Source organism: Mandrillus leucophaeus, unplaced genomic scaffold (genome assembly GCF_000951045.1).
Source record: "Mandrillus leucophaeus isolate KB7577 unplaced genomic scaffold, Mleu.le_1.0 Scaffold12, whole genome shotgun sequence".
Lineage (NCBI taxonomy): Eukaryota > Metazoa > Chordata > Mammalia > Primates > Cercopithecidae > Mandrillus > Mandrillus leucophaeus.
This window is the reverse complement of record NW_012100320.1, coordinates 1,372,140-1,396,530: the sequence shown is the minus strand read 5'-3', so window position 1 is coordinate 1,396,530 and position 24,391 is coordinate 1,372,140. Positions and strand designations below refer to the sequence as shown.

At 38.3% G+C, this 24,391-nt stretch overlaps 1 protein-coding gene across 2 annotated transcripts in view; it reads right to left on the bottom strand.

Moving 5' to 3' along the window:
- Positions 1-12,239, bottom strand: part of USP3 (ubiquitin specific peptidase 3) — a 61,457-nt gene extending 49,218 nt beyond the window's left edge. The window contains exons 1-4 of one of the 2 annotated variants that reach the window (XM_011967810.1): positions 11,935-12,239; positions 10,897-11,049; positions 7,406-7,466; positions 2,923-3,054 (exon numbers count right to left, since the gene is read on the bottom strand). In XM_011967810.1, the coding sequence (XP_011823200.1) occupies positions 2,923-3,054; positions 7,406-7,466; positions 10,897-10,921 (218 nt within the window). In that variant the 5' untranslated portion in view covers positions 10,922-11,049; positions 11,935-12,239. Of the gene's footprint in view, positions 1-2,922; positions 3,055-7,405; positions 7,608-10,896; positions 11,050-11,934 lie in introns of those variants that run through there. The other variant, XM_011967799.1, reaches the window with a different exon arrangement.
- Between the last annotated feature and the right edge of the window lie 12,152 nt (positions 12,240-24,391).

The window sequence follows — 24,391 nt, the reverse complement described above, 5'->3', positions numbered from 1 at the left end:
TAATGCACCAATATTTTACCTCTGATATCAATTGTTCAGTCTAACCACAAGAAATTAGTGTACATGGAAAATTAATAAATTGAAGTAAAATTACTAACGGGCACTAGAAAACAATACATGTACACATTCCACACAGAAATAGGAAATCTGTTTGTTTCTTCATCACAGTGAGGTGTGGGAGGAATGTTAAACTACATCTTCATCAATTTACAACTATCACAGATTCCTTTTAGGCCTTCAGTGTAATGCTACAGGGTGATTCCCTGGCATTTTGTTCTAAAACCCACAAATGAGCCGATAATGCGACCAGCTGCAGCTCCCTTCCTGAATTCAGCAGCTCTGGGTGTCCACACACTTGCAGCTCTGTACAACTTCACACAAAAGCCTGGCAGTCGGCCAAGAAGACTCCATCACAGTATACGCTCCCCAAGGTTCAAGATTTTCCATTTAATTCCAATTCTACCATGAAACAACATATACCTTGGCAGACTATAGCGATATAAAACCAATTCAATTCCCATTTCTAGTTAATAAAATAAGCCCCTAAAATGCAATGGATAAAGATACTAAAATATATAATCTACATTTTTAAAGGGCCTTGAATATAATTTCACTCCATTAAGATAATTAAAATTTTCTTAAAGAGTTAGTTTCCTCAGAATCTTACCAACAGCAAGAAAACAACGACAAACTTGTTATAGCACACAGCGATTTAATTGTACTTCCAAAGTCCCCCATTAAGCAATTCATTCACATTGCTAACTGAAAATCAAGAATGAATGTTCTCAGTATCTGGTACTATAGGACGATGTGGCCCATGACAATGTGAGACAGATACTTCAAGAATGATATTAATTTCTGTTGTCTAAAGCAGAAATACAAGCACACAGAAACACACAGTTCTGTGAATTAGGTAGCCACATCACTCTAGTACGGAAGTCTCCTGAGGGAAAGGGGAATGCAAATGTTTGCTTTAACTGCCTGGCTAATGCTTAACTTTGGTAGGAGTGTTTCACAACAGCAAATAACAATAAACTGAGCACTAATCTTTGTGTGAAAATCTTGGGAGGATTTTCATTTTTACTGAAATCTTCACCTACCTCTAGCTTCTCTCTCTCCAGGTCTGGACACCTTCCACACAAATGATCACTAAAAACAGTAGTGATCTGAATGAATAACCCTTAAGATGTCTATTCAATAGCCAAAATTTAATGGTGTTGAACCTGTAAAAATGTAAAAGACCCTTTGGGAGGCCGAGGCAGGTGGATCACGAGGTCAAGAGATCGAGACCATCCTGGCTAACATGGTGAAACCCTGTGTCTATTAAAAATACAAAAAAATTAGCTGGGCATGGTGGCGGGCGCCTCTAGTCCCAGCTACTCAGGAGGCTGAGGCAGGAGAATGGCGTGAACCCGGGAGGTGGAGCTTGCAGTAAGCCGAGATCGTGTCACTGCACTCCAGCTTGGGCAACAGAGCAAGACTCTGTCTCAAAAAAAAAAAAAGTAAAAGACCTGGCAAACCACTGACCCTTTCTTCTTCCTTTTGATGGGTACCTTCCTATGATACAATTATCGACTAAGGACAATGTGGAAAGGAGTCTCACATCATTTCAGTAGAAAGTGAATTAAAAGTGTTATCTGGACTTATCTAAAATCTCCATCTCTACCCAATAATGCCTTCATGTAACATTCAAGGGCTGTCTGACAATAAAAAATATCTCTAAGGCGATCCTTTAAATGGCTTATTCCCCCCCTTTAATGTCAACAACCTTTTGAATCCAGGGAAAACTGATTAAAACAAGAATTGTTCATCATAATTTACCAGTCACAGAAAGAAATTTGCTTCACACCAAAGTTAAAACTGCAAAATACACTTTCTGAGCATAACCAAATGGATATGGATCATTAAGCATCACTCACAACCTAAATAACCTAGTTCTAAGTAGTCACAAAAATAGATACCTACTTCATAATTTATATGAAATAGACATGAATATTATATTATAAAGAGAGAACAGAACCTGTTGCCAACCTCTTTTTAAAGGATACTAAAAAAAAAAAAAAAAAAATAGCGCCGGGTGTGGTGGCTCATGCCTGTAATCCCAGCCCTTTGGGAGGCCAAGGCAGTCAGATCACCTGAGTTCAGGAGTTCGAGACCAGTCTGACCAACATGGTGAAACCCTGTCTCTACTAAAAATACAAAATTAGCTGGGCGTGGTGGCACATGCCTGTAATCCCAGCCACTCAGGAGGCTGAGGCAGGAGAATTGCTTAAACCTGGGAGGCAGAGATTGCAGTGAGCCGATATTGCACCATGGCACTCCAGCCTGGGGAGCAAGAGCAAAACTCCGTCTCAAAAAAAAAGAAAAAATAGCCTGGAAAGCTACATACCAAATTCTTGACGTTCACCTTTGGGGGAGTAGAAGAGGAGCGTGGAACTGCACTGGGAAAAGGGAGACTGTCAGAACAATCTTTTTTTTTAAACAAAGCAGTTAAAATTTGTAAGATTATATGACAAAAATGTTAACTGGACAGGGGACAGGAGGAACATGGTTTGTTGAGTTCTTTTGAACACGGGTTATCACATTGTCCTTCAATTTAAAATAACACAAGAAAAAGAAATTATAATAACAACAAAGAAGTAGATCTATTTCCCTGAAGCTAGGATGGATGAGGAACAGGAGGTGGGAGAGAAGAGGAGGCAGAGAAGAGGACGCCTAGAAGTTGAAAGGAGCAGTGCAAAGTAAAATCTGAATGAATAAAGACAGGCATTCTGGATGGCTCCAGTCCTTTGTGAATCCTAATAGTTCTAAAAGGAGGTAACAGCAGTAATAGCTGGCTTAAAGACTGAGGGAAGGGAGGGGAGGGGAGCACACTTGCACACACATAGTAAGAAATACCATTTCCAGAAAATGTTAACTTACCAGTATGTACTGTAGCTACTGCAATCCATGCATACTGTGTGCTGAGCTTTATCTTGCTTTTCTGATTTCTTATGGTTGGTTAAGGGTACTTGTGCATCTTCATAATGTTTTTTTGCATGGCCATTCACATACCTTACAAAGACCAAATGAAAATTTACTTTAAATATTGCTTTGGAAATTAAAGGAGTAAGAAATGATAAAATTAAACATGAATCAAATCAAAATAAGAAAGAAATCCTGTAACAGCAGTCAATTATGTAGTGATTTATTATATTGAATACTTAAAATATGCTTTTTTTTTTTTTTTTTGAGACGGAGTCTCACTCTGTCCCCCAAGCTGGAGGAGTGCAGCAGCACAATCTTGGTTCACTGCAAGCTCTGCCTCCCGGGTTCACGCCATTCTCCTGCCTCAGCCTCCCAAGTAGCTGGGACTACAGGCGCCCGCCACCACGCCTTTTTTTTTTTTGTATTTTTAGTAGAGACGGGATTTCACCACGTTAGCCAGGATTGTCTCGATCTCCTGACCTTGTGATCCACCCGCCTATGCTCCTTTTTTTGCAACCAAATACTGTAGTCAACTTTTAATTATATATAAGAGTAGGCACAGGCAAGGAAAGGCATAATCTATGCAAATCGGTTTCAACACCATAGATATTATTTATAAACTCCTTTGCTGCTGCTTTCACTATAGCTTTTTTTTTCTCTCAGACCACTAATCCCCAACTTGGGCTATTATCAAAGACAAGCTCTGTTAAGTAAATTACTCAGCCACTTCCCACAGGGCCACAGACTCTGCTCAAGTTGCTGCTTAACATAAAGTGTGAGAGTCAGAGAAACAGGACAATGTTCCAACTCTTACCAATATAGCTTCCAGTCTTTTATTTAAATGCCTGAATAATCAGCTCCTCTCATATGGAAACATGTTTGTTTAGAAATAACCCAAACAAAACACAAATCACCTTAAGCTTACAAAAACTGCTATTTCTCTACATGGACAAACATAATCAAAAGTTGATTATGTTCATAAAAATTGTGTAACACATTCCAACTCAGATTTAATATTATAGCAAGCATAATGAAACTGAAATAAGGCTCCCTCTGCACATGGTGTACATCCAAATTCATCTATGCCTTCATCTAGAGACTGCACAATTCTGTCACTGACTACCAGCATGAAGACCCTTAAGAGGCAACGTTTCCCAGCTCCTAGAAAGCAGCCAATGTGTGGAAGGCCCACTCGAAAACTCAGTCAAAACAAATGTTGGTTAAATGGTACCAAAATAAACAGATGCAGAGACTTAGATGACATTTTCATCATGAGGCACCTTAACTGCACCAGGAACACTTACCTTGAGGAAAGTAGGAGAGTTATGGTAACTGGGAAGGATCAACTTCAAATCTAGCCCCTCTACCCAGGAAAACTGGGCACATTCAAGGCACTATTAACCCCAACTCAGAATGTGATCATGTTCTTTCTCCATTTTTTCCCTGTACTTTACACTTTTGCATATACCTGAGTCCTCTGTTTATAAAACTGTACTAAAGTGAATTTCAGAGTCAAATAATGATTAAGAGGATAAGTTCGAAAACTAGACTGCCTGGGTTCAAAAGTAGGCTTTATCACATCCTGGGCATGAGAGCTTGGATGAATTATTTAACTTCTCTGTACTTGTTTTCTCATTTGTAAAATGGACGTAATAGTACTTTGTGTGTCATGAGTTTTTAGGTGATTAGATGATCCATAGTTCATAACAAATGAATGTTAGCAATTATTTTATTAGCATTCTTCTTTCTATGCTTAACTACTACGTATTCAGAATCCAAACAACAATTGCTTAGAAGGCAGGCTCATTTACAACATATTTCAAGATAACATGTAACTGTATAGGTCAAGAAACACTATTTAATAAAAGCTAAGGCCGGGCACAGTGGCTCACGCCTGTAATCTCAGCACTTTGGGAGGCTAAGGCAGGCAGATCACTTGAGGTCAGGAGTTTGAAACTTGCCTGGCCAACATGGTGAAACCCCATCTCTACTAAAAATACAAAAATTAGCCACGGTTGGTGGCACATGCCTGTAATCCCACTACTCGGGAGGCTGAGGCATGAGACTCAGTTGAACCCAGGAGGCAGAGGTTGCAGTGAGCCGAGATCATCCCACTCCACTCCAGCCTGGGTGACAGAGTGAGACTCTGTCCAATAAATAAATAAATAAAAATAAACGATAAACTCTAAGGTATCATATGGGTTCAATACTTAATCATCTTAATTGCCTATTCTTATCATATATTTATAGTACTCAACCATGAAAAACAACAGTAATTCATTGCCACAGTAATAATACTGAATAAGCACATTACCACTTGCAAATTTTTGAGAACTCATCATCTTTACATAGTCCATATAGTTCGTTTAACTACAACACTGCAGTTTCTAAATGTACTAGATATATAAATAGTTCCGGTACATATCAGAGATAAAGTAAGAAGTATGACTACTGATATTAAGATTAGCAATGTTTTGCCTAATACCTAAATATATTAGTCAAAGAGGTTAACAGTTTTGTATAAACTAGCTAACAGGAAATTAAATATTTCCCTCATCTAGTTTTGAATTTTAACTAGACATTTTGGTCTACAGCACAAGAGGAAAAATTTCACTACATACGTCACAAATTTCCAATAACAATCACAAAAATTTGAAAAATAACTTAAATGGGATGGGGTCATGAAGACCAGCAGAATTTATAACCCATGTATGCTATTGATAAACTATGTTTTCTAATGGGAAGAATATTCACTTTATGATTTCCCTAAAGACAAGCGGTCTAAAATTACCAAAAAATCAATAAATTTGGCAATGAACACCTGGGATTGCATGATAAAAGAATATTAACCAATCAGCTATGTAAAATGGAGATCCAAATTCAGGCTACTCTGAATTTTATGTTTAATCTACTTCATCACATTTCTCCAAAACTATGTCAAATTTCTAAATTTAAGCTTGCTTGCAATTGGCAACAGTCCAACTGCAGAGTCTAGAAATTTTTCCATTTATTTTTCCAAAACCTATTTTAGTTTGTTGTTTAGGAACATTAATCTCTAATTTTTGAGTTTGTCAGGTCTTTTGATTGGCACGCGACCATCAAGATTTAGGTTGTAGAGCACTATGAGACTTCTGGAGAACAGAACTACATAAATTTTATTGCATTATAATTCTCACCTCTCAAAATCTAGGAGAGGAATCTGTCTCTTCAAGTGCAGAATTTAAGTGCTTCTACTTTTCTTCTTTTTTTTAAAAAAGTTATCTGTACAAAGTATTTTCAGGTTCCCCAAATCCTAGAGATTTCAAAACCACAACAGCCACAATTAAGAAATGCAGTTAACATTCCAAAGGTACCCTTAAGTGCACATGGAAAAAATAATTCCAGGACTCAAAATGTGAAAAATCAAAACTTCACCGAACAAACAAAGATGCTCTCTTCATGCAATGAGGATTTAAAAATAACAATGGGGAAATAGTCCAGATAAATACAATATATATTTCAGCCTATGTAACTCAGTATGATTTCTCATTTCCTTACTGCTAAGCTATTAACTTCTACAGTTAATAAAATCTAAATTCTATTAAAATCTAAATTCAAAGTAGATTTTCTAAGCTAGAAGAGCAGTGGAAATAAATGTGCTGCTACCAGGCGAAAAACCATAGACAATATTTACTTGAGTTTGTGCTAGAAGAGTTACTATTTAAATAATATTATTTTGAGGCCAAGAACTGGGAAGAAATGCTCAGGTTTAAACTGGGGTGGGGTGAGGCAGAAGATGTTGTCCATAGAAAGTAGTGTTTTAATGGAACAATGAAACATTTGACATATCTTAGGAATTAATAATGAACTCCACAATGAGATCATTTTCAAAAGGAATTCCTTTATCCGTAAATATTTTAAGTTTTTTTTTCTTTCCCAGAAGAATGATATCATACCTGGGATTTGATTCAAAACTCAGTAGAGGTGGGGATGGGGAAGGTAATAGGTGAAAAAAGATTGCCCCGTGTTGATAATTGCTGGGTGAACGGAACAGGGGGTTCAATTATACCATCTCTGTTTGTGTGTGCTTAAATTTTACCCTAATAAAAGGTTTAAAAAACAACCATTAGGTAAACTTGTACTTCAAGAATTCCCTTAGCTCATCTTTCCACTCAAATATTACTAACAAATTGTCTTGGTCATCAAACTAATTCTTCTGAGTATCAATATCAATAATTCTTCTGAGTATCAATGAGAAAATCAATATTTTCTCTCCCAGATGTTTTCCCCGGTTGTATCACAGAACAAAGGGATTCAACTGGAGAAGGAAGCCCTACAGAGAATTATGCATTATGATTAACAATGGTACTAAACCCAAATCAATAAAACTCTGACATAAAGCTTAAAGACAAATTTTAAAAAACAAATAGGGCAGTGAAGTAATAAGTATTTCACCTACCTTCCACAGTGGACACTTGAACAAGTCAAACAGACCCAAGGGCTTTTGTTGGACCGGCACACTAATAAAAAGAAAAATACACAATATACCAATTGTATCATGTTACTTCCCAATTTCTCCCCATTTTCCTGTGATTAAGTTATAAATTCCATGGCTATATAGAAATGCTGAAGTTGCAAATCCGTGCTTTTTGAATGCATTTACACAAAATGGCTGCCTAATTAAGTTATACTGAAAAGAATTTAAATGCATGTCCACAACAGCGGCTCATTTTAATTGCTGACTCAACTCAAATAGCTTAACCACGTTAAACACATATACACTTGTCTCCTTTATTACTTATTCCCTTTTGCCACAGTCTCTGACCAGTCAACGACAGTCTATTTTCCTATTAAAAAACATTTTTTTAAGTCTAGTCATTTAATCACATGTCTCTGCCATGTAGGTCATATACCACTATAAATGACAACTCTTTCGGTTTATTTACTAAGAGGCACAACGTAAGGTTACAATCAGGAAACTAAGCCTAGTTTTCCTAAAGTAATTCTTAGTTGCATAAAATATATGACAACTGCACATAATTCTTGCTGATGGTATAATCAAGGCATTAATTATTTTAGTTGATGTATTATAGCGGTGGGGAAGGCAAGAAGGTATGGTAACGAAATATTGATTTAAAATTTTGCTTGCTGTTTACTCATTCATTTTTTAATAAGTCCTATGTAAGTAACAATGATATTCAAAAGGGAGGGATAGCAAAATCACCTGGAAAGCTTTTTGAAAACACCTATGTTCTACTCAAGTATATCTACATTGGGGTGGGGAAAGAAGTACAAAGAATATTTTGTGCAAAGTAGCTTCCCAGGCGACTTCCTAATACAACCCCTTGGGAACCACTAGTCAGCCTCCTAGAGGCACGGGAGGAGCACTGCAGCACAACTACACGGGATCACAGTAACCACCTAGCACGTTGTAGAAGCTCAATAAATATTAGTGGAAGAGAAAGTTTAAATTTCTTAGTTTAGGATACCCATCTCTTCCAAGATCTGGTCTCTACCTACATTTCTCTTGCCCAATTCTGTATCACAACAGGCCTTTCTCACTGTTAAAAAAAAAAAAAAAATGAACCAAAACTGGAAATAAGGTGAATGGAGAACTATAAGCCCCTTCAATGTATACTGAAACACTGTTTAATAGCTCCTCCCAAAGATAGTTAATTATAGTACCACTGACCTGTTTACTTGACTAGGACCCAAATTCCACGAAGTTATAGGTAATGTAGTTTTTAAATAATTTCTGTCCAGCAGACTCCAAAGGTTATAGTTATACTACCCTGTAGGATATTAACCGATTTTGTATCTAACCTAGCAATTTTATTTCAACGCTTTTATCTTCACTGTCTATACACATTCAGTTCCCAAATACCCGTGGAGCCAGCTTTACCATCTTACTACTGGTGCCCTCATTAATGAGTTAAATAAACCTTTGACTATGTTCATTCCATATTTGTATGAGAGGACGGGACAGGAGGTGAGAATAGAAGAGCACAGTGATTACTGCCTGAGGGACTCCACAGTTTGGCCAGCGCAGAACTTTAGTTTTGAACATGAAAGCTTTGAGTGGTGAAATCCCCTTCTACTTGCCAAACGCCTTCCCTTTTCTTAGTGCATTCATGTATTTATATTCACTATCAGGGCCATCCTTGAAGGCACCGAAGGCATTTTTTACTCAACTGGGTCTAATTTTGTTCCATGTGCATGTAAACCACATGACAGAAAGGTGTGGAAGAATACCTACCAAACTGCTAAAGCAACTCTGTTAGGCAAGTACTTGGGAAGACTACTGTGAGGGAGACTGCTGGCTTTTTATCTGTACTCCCCTCATGGTGTTTGCCTTACAGCAATGAGAATATGATGTTTTTACAGTTTGAAGAGAAAGCCCAATAAAATGTATTTTACAAAATAAAAAGTAAACTAGGAAACAGCTCACTTGAACAGCTATTCATGGTTTAAGGGATGATTTGGAGGACTGAGATATTATGAACATTAATATTTTGTTTCTCCAGCAAAGCTTAGTAAATATTAAGAACTTTGGGGCCAGGTGCACTGGTACATGCCTGTAGTCCCAACACTTAGGGAGGCTGAGGCAGGCAGATTGCTTGAGTCCAGGAGTTCGAGACCAGCTTTGGTAAAATGGTGAAACCCCATCTCTATGAAAAATACAAAACTTAGCCGGTGTGGTGGCGCGTGCCTGCAGTCTCAGCCACATGGGAGGATCAATTGAGCCCAGGAAGGTGAGGCTGCAGTGAGCCATGATTGCACTACTGCACTCTAGTTTGGGTGAAAGAGCAAACCATGCCTCAAAAAAAAAAAAAAAAATGGATGGAAGGAAGGAAAGAAGGGAGCAGGGAGGGAGGGAGGGAGGGAGGGAAGGAAGGACGACTGTAACTCAAATCTAGGAGAAAAAAACTCCTATAGGTTAATATTATCCTGAAATAATCACATTACAAGGTTGCGTTTTTGTTTTGTTTTGAGAAAGGGTCTCACTCTGTTGCAGAGGCTGGAGTGCAGTGGCATGATCACAGGTCACTACAACCTCTGCCTCCCAGGCTCAACTGATCCTCCCACCTCAGCCTCCGGAGTAGCAGGGATCTGCCACCACGCCTGGCTAATTTTCTGTTTTTCTTTTTTGGTAGAGATGGGGTCTCACTATGTTGCCTAGACTGGTTTTGAATCCCTTAGCTCAAGCAATCCTCCATGCCTCAGCCTCCCAAAGTGCCCAGATTATAGGTATGAGCCTCTGCACCTGGCCTAGGCCCAAGTTTTTAACTACCCAGAGATATTTTTTTAATTATGGAGGATTTTGTCCCTCCTTTGTACAAGGAAAAAGAAATCTAGAGCAGAATCCCCGTGACTTTGTTTTGCGTATGTTTCCTACCAAGTGTTCCTTTTTTCCTCACTCTAGGATTGTAAACCTACACATAGTACACACAATTTGATGATCTCCTTTTCCCCACTTAATGTGCATGAACACATTTCTTCATGTTACTGCATTTATAACAGGGTATTATAAAGCTAGTCTTATAATATCAACTATCTCACAAGGCTTTATTTTTTTTTTAATTTCTCAATTCACTTACACATTTTAAAAAACCAAAAAACTCTAAGACTGAGGAGGTCAAGAGAATGGGAAGTAACTGTTAAATTGGTATAGAGTTCATTCTGGGGTTGTGAAAATGTTTCGGAACTAGACAGAGATGGTAGTTGTAAAAACAATTGTGGATATACTAAATGCCACTGAATTGTTCACTTTAAGATGGTTAATTTTATGTTATGTGAACTGTGCGTCAATTAGACAGACAGATACTTAAGGAGAGAAAGTAAAAGGGAATAAAGTATTGACTTCCAAAATCATTGGAAACAAGTTATTGTGGACTGTGCCTTTTAATGTATCTCAAAAACAAAACAAAACAAAAAAACCCACTTTACTACCTGCCAAGTGTGGTGGTGATTGCATCTGTAGTCCCAGCTACTTGGGAGGCTGAGGCAGAAGAATCACTTGAGCCTAGAGTTCGAGGACAGCCTGGGCAACATACAGTACTCTCTGAGGGCATAATACAGTCACACCAGATAAACATTTGAAGGCTAGAAAGATACAGAGGATAGGGTATTATGAGGGATTCTGAAGCCAATAGATGGCATTGCTTTGGGGAATATTCACTCTGTTCATACACACTTCATCCAAATCAAGAACCTTTAATGTACCCAGGGCAAATATAAAATAGAATGAAAAACATTGCTTTCAATTAAACTCTCAATTATTGTTAAGAATAGAACAGGTAATTGTACAAATCAAACAATACTACAGATAATCTTAAAACCATTTATTTTAATCACCTTTAGGGGGACTATCTTATTATAAAAGGTAGTTTCAATTTACAAATAGATGAGATTCAAAAGTTTACCTGCAGGATAAACACATCTCCCATGGAAACAGTATTAAAGGTTTCCAGGGTCGTCTGTAAAGCCCTAAATGAAACATAATATAGCTGAAATACTCATACACACACACATACTTATACATATCCCCACGCAATAAAACCACACAGTAATAAAAACATTTTAGGCTCTGAATACAGTATCTATTCAGCAAAACACAAAAATATTAAACCAAAGTGTTTATTTTTTTAATCTTAAATGCTAGTACTTGAGAGAAAGGGTGATAAGGACAGACACTTGTGAAGGCTCAAAAAGTGAAATCTGGGAATTTATAAGGGCTCTTTAATACACCCAATTACACTTCAAGGTGATGTCAGGGAAAAGGAAGCCATGCAATTTACCTCTCACACTGTTACACTTGGCCATAGCAGCATGATTGGGAGTCTCATAAATGAAACTCATCTTTTACTCAGATTGTAAAATTTCCTCAAACCAAGATACCCTGTCCTCCAGCAAATTTCTTCGGTTTGCTTGGATTCTTCCAACCCTGACCGCAGTGTCTCACCTCTTGGCCCAGAGGCTGGCACTAACTAGGCTCCTTTCACTGCCTCCTTTTCAGCTACAGCTTCAGAATCTTCTTCTATCCCTGTTCTCACCTCAGCCTCAAGTTCTTCAAGTTGGCAGGAGGGCCCCTTTGTATGGAGGAGATGAAGAAGCTCTATCCTCTCCTGAGCTAGAACCATTCTCCAGAAGGTAGGAGCTATCACATATGCTCGGCCATGGGGAGGGTGGGAAGAGCCCCAGCCTCTAAAACATGCCTCAGACTCAAGTCTTCCTCCTAAAACCACCTAAACATTTAACTCTCCTGAAAACCAGATAACTGAAGGTGCACAAAGGCATCTAAGTGACCTAGAGGCCAAAAGTGGTTTAGTCCATGCTATACTTCCAAACGGAAGGGCAGGATGGCCCTTTATCAAGAGAGACCGGAGCAGAAACCAGGGAGTTCTGTGCCTATAGAGGCCTAGTTACACATGAATCTTTTCAGGTTGTGTTCACAAGAAAAGGAGTTCTTAGAACAAAAGCACATCCACACTGAATATGTTATTTTTACATAGCCACTGATCTTCAACATCCTCTTAGTATGCATACAGAGAATCTCATAATAGAGGATATTTGATATTCGAGGCCTACCAACAAGTCTGGAATTCTAAATTTTTGGACTAAAGGTCATACATGACTGCTTATGACACAACTTCATCACCGTCTCTACACAGAATAGTTTAAGCACATAGCACGGACAGGTAAGCCATATATAGTGCATCCATTATTCACCAGCTGTTTCAATTGGGAGAGAAGGCTCTTTATCTTCTCGAGAATTCAGAAAGAAGAGGAGGATCAGATGACTGGGATTCTAGCACTGGCTCTACCATTACTAGCTACAGAAGAGAGAACATCACTACCATTCTGGGTCTATTTCCTTAGTGTAAAATGAAGAGTAGTTGATGATCATGTTCCCTCTAAATTACAAAATTATTCAAAAAACATGCTGGGCACAGTGGCTCACACCTGTAATCACAGCACTTTGGGAGGTCAAGGTGAGAGGACTGCTTGAGCCCAGGAGTTCGAGACCAGCCTGGGCAACACAGGGAAACCCCATATCTACTAAAAAAAAAAAAAAAAAAAAGATTAGGTGGGCATGGTGGTGCACACCTGTGGTCTCAGCTACTCCAGAGGCTGAGGCGGGAGAATCCCGTGAGCCTAGGAAGTCAAGGCTCCAGTGAGCTGAGATCACACCACTGCACTCCAGTCTGGGTGACAAAGCAAGACCCTGTCTCAAAATAAAATAATTTAAAGAACGTAAGGATTAGCAAAAGTTAGATGAAACAATCATATCATCCTCCTCCATAAATAAAATTCTTCCAACTCTACTTTCTACCTAAGTCTCTTAAAAGGCTTATCAAAAATATTAACTGCTAATGTAGTATAATTTCCTAAACCAATGGTTTTCAAGTTTTTCTTGCCTGCCATCATCCCTGAGACACAAACACATTCCTACCACATTGCCCATCAGTAATAGCAACTCACTGCAACAAGGGCATGGGAAGTGCGTGGAATTACCGTTCAGGATCATTACAGACAAACATGCTGCTACAAGAGTGAAACTCAGAAACCACCCCCCTACACAATTTTTAAAGTGCAACACTCTAAAAATATTAGCAACCCATAAGGAAACATCTAGGGTATGTTTTTTAAGCAGGTTCATTTTCATTTAGTTAACATTTGTATAGTACATCCTGTGTGCTATAAACAGGTGCTATTTAATCCTCTACAATCCAGTGAGGTACAGACCATTATTTGGCCTGTTTTACAGATGAGGAAACTGAGGCACAGAGAAGTAATGTAATTTGCTAAATTACTAAGTGATAGGGCTGGAAATTAAACTCATAGAGTGTTTCAACGAACTGACTGTTACAAAGCAGTCGTCCAGGAGACTAAAACTTTTGTTTTAAAAAGATAACATGCTATGTGTTTCTGAGTCTATGTATGTATTACATACCTGCATATAAATTTTTTAAAGACTGGAAATAGCTGTTATCAGTTATGTAAAAGGAATGAGATGGGGATAGGAGCCACTATACTGTTTAAAGTTTTTCAAACAGCATCATTTCTCTTATAATAATAATTAAATTTAAAGTGTTTTTAATTTAAATATACTGGTATTATAAAGTTGTCCTAATAAAATGAACTTATTCTGAATTTTCAAGAGTGAGTGGAAAGTTAAATCAAAATCCAAGATTATAACTCTATGGATCTATAAAACTACAATCAACAAAAATTTTGAAATTTTGCAGCAGTTATTAAAACACACAAACACACCGTGAAACTATCAATAGTAAAAGTGTTATTCCTCTTAAAACTGGAGGATAGGCCAGCATCATCATAAAAATTCTATAACTATTCCAGTACATGTAAGTAAAAATGTATTCCAGACAGACCTAACTTACCTTCCAAATGAAACACTTTTAGATACTTAAGAGCAAGACCAAATCTTCTGTACACTGTAAATCCTCTCTGAACTGCATGTTCACAAGCCTATTCTAGGCTAAAAGTTGAGAAGTCTCTTCTATCTATAACTTGAATCCCTTGAAATTATTAGGGGGAGGAGTTGGTGAAGTCACAAAAAGAGAGCAAGAACTGAGCCGTAATGTAATCCAGAAAAGAAGGAATCAAGCTACACGAAGCAACTGCCAAGGTGCCCAGGCAGCCCGAGTGCAGCCAAAATCAGTGTCTGATGTCTCCCCAGCCCCGACAATGCTGCTCATTCTGAGAGGGGATGGTTAGGGTTCCCAGGGAACAGGGCAACAGGAGAGTTCTCATAAAGGGCAACGGGAGGTACTCAGGGCCAAAGCGGTGACCAATGCAGAGCTCAGGAAGCCAACCAGAGGTCCCAGTACTGGGGAGGAGACAAGGCATGACCACCAAATCCAAAGTGGTCAGAAGTGGCAGCCTGGGACTCAAGGCCAAGATCACAGTACCAAGACTTCAGGTCCAAGGCAGGAAAGATAAAATTATGAAGCAAAGCTTATCTTGGTTGCCTTTCTACTTTCCCACAAAAAATTTTCCCACTTTCCTCTTTTGCCTCTATCCCTGTCTTATTTCTGACAACCAGTCTCTTCTGAATCATTAGATAAGCAGACCTACATTTGCTGGTAAAGTCAGTTCAGCATTTGTCATAACAATCCTCTCCTTTTTGCTTAATGGCTAATGGTAGATTAAAGATGGCCACAAATTCTTTGACATTCTTCCCATGGAGAGACAGGTTTATGTCCTCATTCTCTGAATCTGGGCAGGCTCTGTGACTGCCCCGACACACTGATTATGGCAGAAGTGGTTCTATGTCAACCTGCAACTCCGGGCCTTATGAAATGCACAGCTCCCTTTTGCTCTTGAAATGCTTGCTCTTGGGAAAGTCAGTCGCCATGTAAGAAGTCTAATTACCCAGAGACCAACATGCTAAGAGAAGACCAAACCATGTGCAGGGAGACTGGGGAGATTATGACACCACTGGGGGACAGAGAGACACCACAGAGCATAAAGGTACCAGACAGGTGAGTTAAGAAGACTCTGGAACATCCTCTTCCAAAGTGTCTTCTCAACGCACAGAGTCTGTTAACTCTGTGAGCCCATGTTCTCCACCTGATGCAATCCCAGTCAAGTTCTTCCTGAATTCTTGGCCCGCAAAATTATAAGCAAAATAAAATGGTTGCTTTAGGTTTCTAGGATGTATGGCTATTTGTTATGCAGCAACACATAACCAGACCACCACTTACAGAGGGAGCAGTATCAGTGACGCAGCACCATCCACAACCACCAAACAACTCACTGGAATGACTGATCTGTTGTTTAGGAAAAGTGAGGATGGAAAAGAAACTTCAAAAGGTTTTGTCCAGTAGGATTCAAAGCTATCCAATGACTATACTATTCTCTCTACAACAGAAGTAGTGACAGTAAAGACTTGCTATTTATCTTCAACTAAGCTGTAATTGTCCTTTGGACTAAATCTTTCTGTATCACATCAATATTTTAATAACTCAAATCTAGGTGTGCCACCTCTACCTCAGGACAACCTAATTCTCGAGCACAAACATCATTCCTAACAATAACTCAGTAACAAGTTTAAAATCTTCAAATTGTCAGAGGCACTATTTCCAAAGAAATCCAAAACTCTAGGTAAAGATCCTTAAGAAAGTGCCATAAACAGTGGCAGAAATCCCTTTTCTCTTCATTAAAAGGCACAAAGCCTTATCTTTCATTCCTTTTGCTTCTTTGGATTATGTTACTTAATGAGCATTCTAGGAAACCCCAGGTTTTACTGAAGGTTGAACTTGAAAAAATGCTTCTAAACAATTATAAGAGCTGAGAACATTACTAATTCTGTTTATATTTCTCTTTACTACAAGAGTTCTGACATATTCCTCAGCCAGCATGACTTGATCCCCATTATGCCCAGCAATGCCTGATCCCAGGCCTTTGTAGCTGGAACCACTCACAATTTTCTCACAAAATTCCTAGCAAATTGTTCCACAACTGACCTAAAAAGGAAGGGCACAGTGACCAGGAAACTCTGCTCCACATTGTTTTGGTTGAACCAGGCAAATTCCTTTATCACCTGCCCTTGAACCCTTCCAGAAGAATTCCTTCCCTCTTTTACACAAAAATGTACCAAACAGAATGAGTTGCCTTTGTAGGAATTTGTTCCTCCGTAGACTCAAAACAAATACGATACAGGTCATGTGACATAATGAACCAAGCACGGGCTTCAGAACCAACTGTCTTAAAGTTGTAGCTCTACCATTTTAGTCTATGACCTTAAGCTAAGTTCGTTTCAGAGCCTGCGTCCTCTCTGTAAAATGGGTCAAATCCCACCTTCTACCTCACATGGCTATGGTAAGGATTTCACGAGACAAACTACATAAAGTGCACACAGCACAGCGCCTAATCAATGCAAAGCACTCAGTGAATGTCAGTTCCACTCCCTCAAACTCCTCCTATACCAGACCTAAAATTAAATTGTATTCAAAACATCAAATACTCAATTTTAATAAGCTTATTTCAAAACTGATGTAACTGTTATAACCACCTTAAATGTCAGAATCATTGAATTTTATGTATCCAGTGTAAAATACTTCAGAAAAAATGCATTTGAGAAGCATATTTTAAGAGATAAGGTTTAGATAACAGAATGGCATTTAAGTACAGAAGCAACTCAAGTGTCAAAACTTTATTAGAATACATCAAACTCAGAAGTATTCAGAAGAGACATTAAATCCTGGTTCACTAATCTAATCAACCAAAATATACCCTAGGTATCTACTTCATTTAGTTCACTGCCAGTACATTATCAGTATAGCAATGAATAAAATGTCAAAATTCAAACGAACAAAGATGCTAAGTTCATTAATGTGAACTGTTCCATATTCCAATATCCAATAAAATGAGGTTACAAGCCAAGTCACTTAGAAATATATTTTAATTTCTAACTTTTGTTTTAGCAAAGAGGCGAGTAAGAATTTCATATCACGCCAGATTAAATATATGGTTATCAGCTTATTTTTATGGACAAGTAGGTTTTAACCTCTACCCTAAATAATTCAATTCCTCTTCACTCTATTACCTGGTTCTATTTAAGGAGCAATATCTTTGGTTCTTAGAGGCTAATTTTGGGACTGTGCTCTAGCCTACCTTCCCAACCTTTCCCATGTCAGGGCACACACAGAAAATAATATCTGTATGACATATGCACATTAACTGAAGAGGCTTCTCACAGCCAGAAATGATTTGTCTGGGAGCACAGCCACCTCTAGGCTGAGGGGATCATTTATTTCAACACATATGTAATCCATCTGTGGCCCCTCTGATGGGAAGCTATGCTAGCCAACCTTTTACATGGTTATCTAGCAATGCAGGAGGACGTCTCTCGTCTACTCCAATGTTCACTAGCTGGAACAAAAGACTAGACGTCATTAATCGCTGAGAGGGCTGGGCACAGTGGCTCATGCCTGTAATCCCAACACTTTGGAGGCCAAGGCAGGAGGACTGCTTGAGACCAGGAGTTCTAGATCGGCCTGGGCAACATAGTGAGACCTCGTCTCTACAACGGGAAAATAACTTGAGCATGGAAGGTAAGGGTTGCTGTGAGCTGAGATAGTGCCACTGCACTCCAGTCTGGGCAACAAAACAAGATCCTGTCTCAAACAAACAAATCACCGAAGGGGACCAGCAGCATCATCTGGGAATCCAAGATGCCATTCCTCTGACGATCTACAGTTCATCAATCCTCTGAGGCCTATTAGAGAAAACAGATGCTGAAATCCTTATTTCTATCCCATGTAGAACTGTCTTGTCCTACTGCCATTCTATAACTCCAGGGAGTGACCAGTCAACAGTTCAGCATGAAGGAACCTATTGTGAATTAAATTAAATGTAAGCGAGAAGTATCCGAAACAGCTGGTCTGAGCTGAGGTGGCAGAAGAGCACTGGTGAGTGTGTACAAGGAACAGTTAACTGCTTAAAACGAACCCTGACCCAGGGTCTATGATCAGCTACTACTTGACAAAAAACGTCCCCAAGGCTACTTCCAGCTCTCTAATTTCAAGGTTTCCCAACAGAAAAATAATTACGATAGATAAGTATTTCACTTCAACAGCCTTGGATACATTTGTAAGACCGCAGCGGAAGGGAAGTTTGGAGTCGGCAGACAAATAGCTTGAAGTGTTATCTTACATGTTACTGCTCACACAATTAAAAAGTTAATTTTTTTGTATGTTCTTCCCTGAAGATACCTGATAATACAAAAATATCTTTGTACAAGGGTATTAACTGCTGCATTATTTGTAACTACAAATATTGGAAACAACCTAAATGCCCACACACAGGAGATGGGTTGAATTCACTGTGGCACATCCGCAAATGAAGTACTAGAAGCTGTTTTAAAAAAGAGAATAAGGAAAATTCCTACAAACATGGAGTGACATCCAGGATATACAGCCAAATGAAAAAAACGAAATCCAAAAGAATGTATTTAGTTTGCTATCTTTTGTGGGGGGGGGAGGGGAAGAAAATACCCATCTGCTTTTCTTTACAAAAAGAAACACAGGAAAGCTCAATCAGAAATTAATGAAATTGGTTATCTACAGGGGGTGGATAGGAATGAGTGGCAGGCATTAGTAGTGACACTGTTTAGTATAGCTTTTTGTATAGTTTTAACTTTTGGAACCATGATAATGTTTTATATACTCAAAAAGCAAAATAAAATCAGTAAGGATGAGATTTTAAAAATCTAAACTGGGGCCGGGCACGGTGGCTCACACCTGTAATCCTAGCACTTTGGGAGGCCAAGGTGAGCAGATCACTTGAGGTCAGGAGTTCGAGACCAGCCTGCCAACATGGTGAAACCCCATCTCTACTAAAAATACAAAAATCAGCCAGGCATGGTGGCCCACGCTTGTAATCCCAGCCACTCAGGAGGCTGAGGCAGGAGAATCGATTGAACCCGGGAGGGCAGAGGTTGCAGTGAGCTGCGACTGTGCCACTGCACTCCAGCCTGGGTACAAGAGCAAAACTCCATCTCAAAAAAAAAAAAAAAAAAAAAAATCTAAAACGGAAATCAAACACAAACAAATGAACAAATTTTATGTCAAATAAGTGTATTAAAAGGGAGACTAAAACTAAACCAAGTAACTTTTTACCATAGTACTTTTTATGTTGTCAGTATACAGACAAAAAGAACTGTAAACAAGTTTGAACTCTAGTTATAAGGGGTTTTCTTTACAATGGTATGGTTCTTACAATTCTGGAACTATATTCTCTGATTATAGAATTGAGCAAATGAGTACATACTCGTAGATAACGGGAACCAGGTTCTTACTGTTGGAGAAAGGTGTTACAAATATGGAAGGGGGCAAGACTAGGCCTGTGGTGTTGAATGAAATTTTTGGTATCAATATAAAATCATGGTGATAAACACACAAATACACACAGACATAAACAGATGTAGATATGTTTGTTTATTTATTTACTTATATTTCTTAGCTCTACTGTGCTGAGAGATTTTAGTTTATAAACGTTATTCCCAGCCAAAAAGAATAAGGGCTACTTGGAGAAATGGCTAATTCCAAGGCTGGAACAGGCTAAGTACAAGATGAGCCTGGAACATCTTATGCCAGAAAGTAAGAAAGGGCTCAAAGAATGATAGCACGTGTACAAATTACAGCTTAAGGGTGCTCCCACCAGCCAAATATAAGCTAATTTGAGCCTCAAAATAAATAATAAGAGTACCTTAGAATAAAAAAAAACGATGAGTCCTTATTAAGTAGGCAAATTAACAGTGAGGAGAGAAAGTTCTTTCTTATAGTAGAATGCAAACTAACATAGAAGAATTATGAGTCAGAAAATCATCACCTTGCAATCATCCTACTAATAATTGATTCAGGCAAGAACCATCAATGGATGTGAAACTACTGGATAAAACTTTGGTAAGAAACAGGCTATATACATAATCTAAAAACATTTCCCACAAATTACTTCTTAATAACAAAGGAGAAAACAGTAACTTTACAGCCAATTAACCTACCAAATATTACCTTAATAAAGTAATCAAAGTTAGTATCACCAAAAACAAGACAGACCAATTCTTGATACGATGTCTGAGAAGACACAACATTACTTCTGTGGTATTCCTACCAAAAATGCATTAACAGAATCTAATCATGAAGAAACCTCTGAAAACTCAAACTGAAGAACATGATTTATGAAATAACTGAAATGAACTCTTCAAAAATACCAAGACATTATGATGTTGGCTGTGGGTTTAGAATAAGGAAAAAAAAAAAAAAAAAAAGCCAAAAGCCAAGACATGAAAAACTAAGGCTGAGGAACTACTGGAGATGAAAGAAAACTAAAGAGTTATGACAACTAAATATAACACATGATCCTTGATTAGATCCAGGGTGGCTGGGGAAGTAAACAGAAAGGAGTAATAGCTATGAAGGCCATTGTTGGGACAATTGAGGAAATCTGAACATGGAATGTGCATTAGGTAACAGCATTCTATCAGTATCAAATGTCCGGATTTGACCAATATTCTGTGCTGATTGAAAAGAAAAACCTGGCCAGGCTCGGTGGCTCACGCCTGTAATCCCAACACTTTGGGAGGCTGAGGTGGGCAGATCACAAGGTCAGGAGATCGAGACCATCCTGGTTAACACGGTGAAACCCCATCTCTACCAAAAATACAAAAAAATCAGCGGGGCGTGGTGGTGGGCGCCTGTAGTGTCAGCTACTCGAGAGGCTGAGGCAGGAGAATGGCATGAACCTGGGAGGTGGAGCTTGCAGTGGGCTGAAGTCGCGCCACTGCAGTCCAGCCTGGGCGACAGAGTGAGACACCCTCTCAAAAAAAAAAAAGAAAAGAAAAGAAAAGAAAGACCTGTTCTTGGGAAAAAACAAAACTATGGATAAAGGAGTGTTATATCTGTAAATTAATTAGGGGAAATATATAAACAGAGAGTACATATATACATGATAAAACAAATGAGGCAAAATGTGAACGACTGGCAAATCTAAGTATACGGAAGTTCTTTTTACGTACTATTCTTAGCAGTGCTTCTCTGAGTGTAAAGTTATATCAAAATCAAAAGTCTTCTTAAATTTTGAGATTAAAAATCTGTGTTCTTTACTTCCAATTAACAGTTTTTAAAAACTAAAACACAAGGGAGAAGGTTAAATTACCAATGCACAGAGCCAAAAATCTTATAAACCTGGCACTAACTTCCCTTCATTAACGAACGATGAACTAGTCCAATAAAAGTATTACAACGCATTAAGTGCAGTAGTCCCAATGACCTTACAACTTTCTTTCACAGGCATACATCTATCCAAAGTCTGGCCTGTGATCTGGCTTTCCAAGCAAGGTCGAACCCCCTGGCTTGCCTATTTTCTCTGCTAACTCTGATAATAGCAACAATATTTTGTTCTGTTTATCAGAGAAGGTAAATCTGAATATAACTTTTTATTCAAATAATGTAAAATTTCAGTTCCATGATTTAACTCTGAGTAACTAATAAGATCCATTTCTGACAGGGCAAAACATTTTGCCCTAAAAACTGGATTACAAATGACATACATTTAAAAATGGACACCAAACTAAACGTGGCAGACAAATTCTCACTTAGCTCCTCTCCCACCTAAGACCCACTTAAATGACAATAAAGGGAAAAAAAAGATACAAACTCACAAAGATAAAAAGAACATGTGAGGTAACCAAAGCAGACAAAAGATTTCAACAAGTTTTTGAAAGTGAGAAAGAAGTTAGGGGAGCAGTAACAATCTTAGTAGTGCAGAGGAAGCTACAGCCCAAATGTCAGCCAGGAAGAATGCAGATGGGAGGAGCTCTAGGTACAGGCACACAGCAGGCAGCAGGTAAGGACAGGACTGAACATGAAATTAGGGGCTCTAAGGACAACTGAGTCATGGAACTTCTGCAATCTGATCTCAGAACATGAGTGGCCAGGTGCACACCTCCCAGAGGGAAGACCGAAAAACTCAATGGTACCAGAAAAAATTCTCAGCACAGATATGAGTGTCTTCCTCCAATGAAGAAGGTAACTTGCTCCCCACCTCACAGTGAAGCCGACTGTGGACAAGCTCTACCCAGTTACAAAGCTTTTGATATGAAAAAGTTCACTGTTATATGAAAAGACAAAGACAAAACGGATCTTTACAGAAAATCTCCAACCTGAAACAATCATTTTAAAAAGAAAAAGATGGACCCAGGAGAAATAGAAACCACACAGGGAGCACAGCAAAACTTCAAAACCAACGCACTCTGAACTGCTGGAGTGGTGAGAAGATAATGCAAAACAATAGCAAGAGGATACGTGAAATGACCGGGAAACAAGAAAGAGCTCTTAAAAATTTTAATTACAATGATCAAAATTCAACAGAAGGGAGGTAAGAAAAAATATCAAGGAAATATACCAGAAACTAGAACCAAAAGGCAAAGAAATAAGAAAATCAGAGACTCCACCCGGGACACCCAACATCCAACTAATAAGAGTTCCAGAAAGAAAAAAAGAACAAATTGGGGGATATAAATGCATGCGGGGAGGAGCACGCTATCAAACTTATAATGCAAAAAAAATGTCTTTTAACTCAAGGATGTGAACCTCTACATAAAATGTCCCTTCAGTTTCCATTAAAAATAAAAGAAAATAAAAGAAAAACTACCCATGCCCAGACATATTTTGAAATTTCAGAATACTGAGGATAAAAAGAATACCCTAAAGAATTCTAGGAAAAAGAATAAAAGGACGTATATGAAGGAGGAAATCAGGAAGGCACCAGGTTTCTCAACAGTAACACTGGAAGTCTAGAAACAAACCAACAATGCCTTTAAAACGCTAAAGGAAAATTATTTTCTTACTAATATTCTCTATTCAGCCAAGCAATCAAGTATAAAAGTAAAATAAAAATGTCAGACTTGCAAGGGGTCAAAAATTTACCTCCCTTAATGTGCCATGGAATTAGAGAAAAAAAAATTTACCTCCTGTGAGAAGGGAGCTTGATGTACTCCAGCAAAAAAATGAAATAAACCAAGAAAAAGAAGACATGGGATCCAAGAAATAAGCGATCAATATAATATAAGAGAACGACAGAGGGAAAAACAGGATAAAAACCACCCAGTAGTAGGCCTGGAGAACAACTATTTCAAATGAGAGCAGAGGTCAGAGGGCTCTGGAAAGATGTTTAGAAAAGAGTTAGTGCTTGGAGATTATCTAATCCGTTGAACGGGTTGGAAATTACATTCATAGACCTCTGACAGGTCTAAAGGAACATTTAAGAGAAAATGTGTATAAGGTAAACTAAGCAATTTTTAAAAGACGCAATTATTAACTCATGAAAAAATGAAATGTTGGACAAGAAATAATTAATCACTATAGTAACCAAAATATGTAATCTAATTATATTGGGCAGTGGAGAGACCGAAGGGCAAGCGGTGCAAACACTGAAGTCTTCATTTACCACAGCAAGATATCAAGGAATAACACCTAAAAATGGCAAATTAAGAAATAACAGAGCATTGTTTAGAATTATGCAGGTAAATATGAGACAGAAAGCTAAATAGAGCTTACAGAGATTGTCTGTGGACAGCAGGACTGAGAGTGGAGGGGAGGAAGACTACAATTCTATTTTAAGCCCTTTGATACTATTACCTGTCTCTTTATATTTTGGAAATGTGTATTACTGTTCTGAAAACATGAATTAATCTTCAAATAGTAAATTGATGTAACACTCATATCAATTCATGAAATTGCTCAATTTTTATCTTTTTTATAAAACATTCTAAAATATATTACACAGCATAAAAATTAGAATAGCAGTTTATCACTGGCGGTCAGGCACCTACTGAATTCCTTATTGCCACTGCAGAGTTAATGATATGTGTCCTTCACTAGCAAATGTAATTTCAAAGCTGGCCAAAATTTGTCAT